We start from the raw sequence: 6,927 nt of genomic DNA, 5'->3' as shown, positions 1-6,927 counted from the left end.
GGGAACAGCTTCCTCCTGGTTAACATGATTGTATTACCTGTTTTCTACACATGCCTCATAAACCATCTTCAGCTAAAACGAACATTGACTTTCTGAGCAACTGAATTAAGGGATTTGAGAGATCCAGGAAGCAGGAAGAAACAGCTTTCTTTTTTTCCTTGCTGCCTCATTTCCTTCTTCCCTTATTTCTCCCCATATATGGAGCACTGATGTGATTTTTCCTGCTCCTAGGGGGAGTAATGGCTTTAATATGCAGTAGTCACCGTATTTGTATTCCGGATGGCTGCTCTTAAGACTTGTTTTTAAAGAGCCCCAGCAATCAAATACCTAGCTCCTGTGTTTGCACACAATTTCCCTTCTGCCTAAGCTCTCACTGTGCTTACACACAGGACAGCTAGCAGCCTGGTCTGGTTGAGGTACTGCTTTTAGCAGCCCTGGGAGATTGAAAACAAAGTGTTGGTATAGTCTGTACCTGGTGCCTCTGGAGGGGGATGAGAGTAGAGGGCAACCAGCTAAAGGGATGAAAGGGTCGCTTGTGAGAGGTGGAAGATTTTTGCTGCAAGAGACAGGAAGACTTGAAACCAGCGGACACAGTGAAAGGAACAGAGAGAGGGGGATGACTCTGGGAGAATTCCAAGGACAGAAGTGCCTGGTGGGCTGAGGAGAGAGAGAGAGAAGTTGAAAGTAATAGGAAAGTTATTGGCATTGGTGGCTGTGCAGATGGTGGCATCATCTTCTTCCAGGACAGGAAATACAAGAGGCAGACAGGTTTGGGGGAGGGGAAGAATGAAGTGAGGAGTCCTATTCAGGACCTTCATTCATTATTTTCTTAGGCATATACCTTGGTATCTGCCAAGGGGCAGACACCTTCTCAGGGAAAACCCTGAACGAAAGGAAGAAAATCCCTGCACTCCTGAAGCTTACACTCCAGGGGTGGAAGGACAATTTACATAAATAAAACAACAAAAAAACTGCAGAAGCCTATGTGAGGAAATTAGATAAGAGTCACGAGGTAGAATGTACAGCAAACGGGGGCAAGGGAAGGCCTGCGTGAGCGTGGAGACTTGGGAGTTGTCAGGTTAAGCTTGACGATGACCCAAGGACACACAAATAGAGAAACAAACAGCTCGGATACAGAAACTTGGAGTTCATACGCCTGGGCTGGAGATGATCAGAAAAGAGACCAAAAAGCTATTTCTAGAAAAATCAAAGAAACACAAAATGATACCACTGGGAGTTAAAGCTGTTTGGATCTTGTTTTTCCCCTATAAACTGCGTGATAAGCACAGAGCTTGAACTGTCATACGTAATTTATACACTTTTTTACACGCTTTAAGTATCACAAAGTAAACGACTATAAAAAATGAATAAAGGCCAGGCTCACGGTCTCGCTGGGTTCCACCAATCCCAGTTTCTAAGCCTCCCGGATCAGAGACCAGGCAGCTTTAGCCGGTTCTCACTCCAAGAGCATTGGCTCCCGCGGCTCCCACCCTTCTCTCCCTCCCGGGCTGCGCAGTCGCTCCGCCCAGGTCCGCCCTCTGACCAATAGCCGCGCGGAATCCGGGCCCACACCCCCGTCGCGCACCGCCCCGAGCCCGCGCCGCCGAATGACGTCACGACCCGGCCCCCGCACGTGACAGCCGCGCGCCTGGTTCCCGCTGGCTGCCGCGCTCGCGCTGCAGTGGCCGGTTGAGGCGCCTCCAGCCACGCGGCCGAGGGCGCGAGCTGAGGGAGCCGGTCGCGGGGTTGCGCGCGCATGGAGGCGGCACCGGAGGCCGCCTGAGGGCAGCCGGGAGAGCGGAGCGACTACCTCGCGCCTCGGTCGAGCCGCCTCTAGCCCGCGGCACCCAGCGGCTGCGGGCCGCGGAGCCGGCGCGGCCATGGCGACGGGGACTCAGCAGAAGGAGAACACGTTGCTTCACCTCTTCGCCGGCGGGTGAGTTACCGGCCCGACCCCACGCCCCCGCCCTTCTGCCGCGCCCCGCACCCTCGGTGCACCGGGGCCGGTTACCAGCCCTGCCCGGGCTGAAATGCGGGCTCTCGAAGGAGGAAGTCCGGGCGATGGGGCAGCGGGGAGGCCCGAGGGGCGCGGGGCCTGTCCCCCTCCAGACCACATCCCCCGACGGTGGTTTTACGCGGCGCCCACGCCCATCCCCGCCGCGTCTCCTCCTGTTTCTTCTCTTAAACAATTAGTGGCTGGTCTGACGAGTGTCGCTCGGCGGTCCTGTCTGGCCACGCTGCCCTTAGCGACTTCAGAGTTCTCCCCCAAGGCCTTTTCCCGAAGGCCCTAGGCGGGCTTGGAGATGCTCAATGTGGCCCGGGAGTTCCTCAGGGTAGCGCAGGGACGAGTTCATAAGGTAGAGATGCCGGTATTGGGTATCAGCAGGAGCCTGATAAGTGCTGGTGAACCGTGATGCTGGGGTCAGCAACCGGTGGGAGGGCTGATGGGGGACCGCAGGATCAAGTGAGAAGGTGTGTTGAAATGCTTCTCACCTGCTGGTTGGAGCGCCAGAAACAACGTTATTCAAAGATGTGCCTTGTTTTGAAAACATCGTTTGGCGGATCGTCAGTGGCGGCAACGTATTTTTAGGGAGGTTAGGAGGGGAGCTGGTGTTTTTGTTTTTCGGAAAATAGAAGTTAAAATGTTTTATATTAGTGATTTGTTTTCTTTCAATACAGCCTTTGGGTCCTTTTGGAGTCTTCTAGATGTTTGGAGTCTTGTTTAAGGACCTCACAGGCCTGGCACAGCCATTTTTAAGTGTAGGACAGTTCTACATGAAGTAGCACTTATCTTATTGTTTTGAGTATTTTAGTTGTAGTTTTGTGTTTTGGTTGCTACCCGGATATGTTCCTTATTACAAACAAGCAGTGGTTAAGCATTTGTCTGCAAAAATACCCTTGATGAGAGTGTTCCTGAGTTTTTTGGTACTTTTTATTGTAGTTGTTTACCTAGGTACTTTGTTTCTCCCGTCAGAAAATTTGACTCTTCCTCAGACATAGGCATGCTTTCTCATTCATCTCTTTTCTGCCCTTCCCTCATTTTGCTTCATCTTTCCTTTGAGATTTATTTTGAAAGTAACACAAGGTTTGGGGAGGGGGCCCTGTTCCTAAATTAAGACAGAATATTGATTTGTCATTCTGGAGGATTTTAAACAAGTTGGCCATGTTATTAAAGTCATTTCTCAAGCTAACAGAGATTTTTTAAAAATTATTTTATTCTCAGTGATTTTGATTTACTGTTTCTAGTGAGGTGGTCTTTTTTTTTTTTTAATGCTTGTATTCTGAACCCAGTGAGTTCCTTGCTCTGGAGCAGCCTCTGTGAGGCTGGCTGCGTAATCTATTCCCCTGTCGACTTGAAGCTCCCAACGCGCCCTTCACAGTGCCCTCTGGCTGCTGATTCTCCTACTGGAGCACCAGCCTCTTTGCTTGTGATGGAGGAAAACTGCATTAGCCATCACAGCTCTGAACTGATTAAAACGGTGGAGTTTATTAGGGTGGTGCCTGGGGCCATTGTATTTAACAGGTTTCTATTCCTTCATTAGCAGTTCAAGATTCCTTGCTGATCTGCAAGAAAGAAAATAAGTGTTTGAAAAGGATGCTTTCAGAGTAGCTAATTGGATTTTGACTCATTCCCACTAGCCTAAAATACAGTGCTTCCAGTTCTTTTAGGGAAGAACATTAAAGGAGCTAAAATATCAAATGGGTGGGTGTATCATGCAGTTGAAATCAGGCAGTGCAGTGGTCCCACCCTATCTGTTGCAAGGCTGTGTTGCTTTGCTCAAAGTAACTAGCTTCCACTGTTAAGCTGCCCTCTTTCCAGAGAACTGAGTTTACTGCTTTTGAAAAGAAGTCAGAGACCCTGCTTTTTAATGTAGACTCTGTCGCATTTCTCCTATTTATTGAATAGCTATTGGAAACTAACATCAAACAAGTTTAATGCTATCACTAATTGATGATACTGAGTTAATGTTTTTACCAGGTCTAACAGACTTATGAATAGTTGAAAATTAATTTTTGATCCTGGAAAATAAAAACTACACACAAAACAACTCATATAGTCTTTTAAATTTCCCACATTATTAGAAACAGTTTCATGGGTTCTTTGCAGAGGCAAAAATGCTCCTAAATTAACCTGTAATAGTCAGGTTTTTATTAATAGTCATCTTTTTAGTATAGCGTTGCCCTTTAAGAAAGAGGAGAACTGAAGGAGAAACCACCCACAAACCAACAGCTAGAAATAAGCACTTCAGAATCAGGTCTGTGTGCATCTATATATGCACCAAAGGTAATTTCATAGTTAATTTTAAAATGGGCTCCTCTTCTTTATGTGTTGCTTTCTCCTTAGAAATATGTTGAGTTTTGATGGCAGCATGGTAATGAATTCTCTGAATAGACTTCTAATCAACCCTCACTGTTCCGTGGTTGCAGTGAAGAATGTAAACATTTCCAAGCCCAGTGGCAGGAGTTCAATGAGGCTGTTACCATCATATATGACAGGGCTACCTAATTTATTCTGATTACATAATTTCTTTCTGACCTCTCATTGCTCATTTTTTTGAAATTCATTTTATATTTGGCTCTGCTAGGCCTTCATTGCTGCGAGTACTTTCTCTAGTTGCAGCAAGTGGGGGCTACTCTCTAGCTGTGATGTACAGGCTTCTCATTACGGTGGCTTCTGCTCAAGGGCAGGCTCTAAAGCTTGGGCTCAGTAGTTGTGGCCCTTGGGGTTTAGTTGCCTATGCCATGTGGAATCTTCCAGACCTGGGATTGAACCCATTCCCCATGCATAGGCAGGCAGATTGCTATCCACTGTACGACCAGGGAAGTCCTCATTGCTAATTTTTGCCATTATAAACTGGACATCTTTATGTGTATCTGTGTAGTCATCTGATTATTTCCTGAGGGTAAACTGTGATCATGGTATGTACAATTGCTGAGTCAAAACACATTTTTAAGACTTGATAGCTACCAGCACCTTCATAAGCCATCTCCTAGGGTGGGTACTTTGTGTGAGCAAACCTCATTCGTTTATGTTGGTTTTTAGTGTCTCTGGCTACCCTGGTGGCTCAGATGCTAAAGAATCTGCAATTCAGGACACCTGAGTTTGATCACTGGGTCAGGAAGATCCCCTAGAGAAGGGAATGACAACCCACTCCAGTATTCTTGCCTGGAGAATTCCATGGACAGAGGAGCCTGGTGGGCTACAGTCCATGGGGTCGCCATGGACAAAGAATCAGACCTCACTAAGCAGCTAACACTTTCACTTTAGCATCTTTAGGGATTCTACTGTTTTCTGCCTTCTCTCCTATCCCAAAATCTGGGCGGCATTGTCAAAAGGAAAAACCTAAACCAATTTTATTGTTACTACCTAACAAAACCTATCATTCCTTTTCTACTATTTAAACCCATCCCATTAAGAGAAACACGGAAATCCTCCAAAGTAGCCCCTGCATGTGTAGGCCTCATGACAGAGAAAAATCTATTAAACTTTCCCTATGGAATGACTTGGGTTTCCCAGATGGTGCTAGAGGTAAAGAATCTGCCTGCCAGTGCAGGAGACACGGGAGACGCAGGTTCAGTCCCTGGGTTGGGAAGACCCCTAGAGGAGGGTGTGGCAACCCGCTCCAGTAGTCTTCCCTGGAAAATCCCTTGGACAGAGAAGCCTGGAGTGTTGTGGTCCATAGGGCTGCAAAGAGGAAGACATGACCGAGCGAGTGAGCACACATACGTGGAATGACTTGGTGGTTCTGGTTGTGAACAAGCAGCATTCAGGAGAGTACTTAGCACCTGAAATAGCTCTACTAAGCTGTCCTTAGATTAGAGCTTGATGGCCTGGATTATACGCTTTAGGTCTTATTTTTATGGCATGGTGTTTTCTCTTGTCATTAAATGTATTTACAGGGCCTTTAAACTGTACTTTAATGGGGATATGTATGTCTTTAAGGTTTTAAAAGTAATATAATCTAAGATATGTTCACAGTTGAGTCTTGCCCCTCATTGCGGACAGCTGTCACCTGTTCTATTCTGTACTGTCCCTGTCCCTGCAGGTTTAATCTGTATCGGCTAAGTGTTAGCTTTGAAGTATTAGGCATACCTGATAGCTCAGTTGGTAAAGTGTCCGCCGGTAATGCAGGAGACCCTGGTTCAATTCCTGGGTCGGGAAGATCTGCTGGAGAAGGGATAGGCTACCCACTCCAGTTTTCTTGGGCTTCCCTTGTGGCTCAGACAGTAAAAAATCCACCTGCAATGTGGGAGACCTGGGTTTGATCCCTGGGTTGGGAAGATCCCCTGGAGAAGGAAACAGCTACCCACTCCAGTATTCTGGCCCGGAGATTTCCATGGACTGTATAGTCCATAGGGTCACAAAGAGTCGGACACAACCGAACAACTTTCACTTTCATTAGGCATATGTTAATATATTTGCTAAGGAACCTTATAGAGAAGATGCATGATTTATTTGCAGTGATTAAAGAAGCTTTGATAAGACAAATATAGTGTGCCCATGTATTTTATATAAGCCTTATATAAGTATACTAAGGCTGTAAATTGATTTTCTCCAGTGTATTTCATACATGCAACATTTTTTTCTTTAATGTATTATGTTTGGATGAAAGATTCCTGTTAAAATTTAAGCGTCATGTAAGTTTAAGCCTCACGGGTAGCAGCCGTGTCTGTTTTCTTCACTGATCCATCCCAAATACAGTAACCCCCAAGTGTTAGAGAACACCATTGCTACTTGTTTAACGAGTAACTAGATGAGTAAAAGGTATTGTGCATCTATCCTGGAGGTGTGTAGCCTGTTAATTGTCCCAAATAAAGAAAAGCACTACTGTATTTGTAATTATAAACATGACTCTGTAGTAAAATTTGCTGAAACTGCACTAGCATAAGGTAACATTTTGGATTTGTGCGTTTATAAAAGATACT

The 6,927-nt window shown here is 46.1% G+C and overlaps 1 protein-coding gene across 1 annotated transcript in view; it reads left to right on the top strand.

The window, feature by feature from the left end:
* The first annotated feature begins 1,642 nt into the window (after positions 1 to 1,642).
* The window catches only part of SLC25A33 (solute carrier family 25 member 33), a 32,143-nt gene continuing 26,858 nt past the window's right edge, over positions 1,643 to 6,927 (top strand). Inside the window, exon 1 of the mRNA XM_043923953.1 lies at positions 1,643 to 1,936. Within this exon, the coding sequence (XP_043779888.1) occupies positions 1,881 to 1,936 (56 nt within the window). The 5' untranslated portion in view covers positions 1,643 to 1,880. The remainder of the gene's footprint in view (positions 1,937 to 6,927) is intronic.

Source organism: Cervus elaphus, chromosome 14 (genome assembly GCF_910594005.1).
Source record: "Cervus elaphus chromosome 14, mCerEla1.1, whole genome shotgun sequence".
NCBI classification, from domain to species: domain Eukaryota; kingdom Metazoa; phylum Chordata; class Mammalia; order Artiodactyla; family Cervidae; genus Cervus; species Cervus elaphus.
This window is presented reverse-complemented; position numbering and strand designations above follow the sequence as displayed.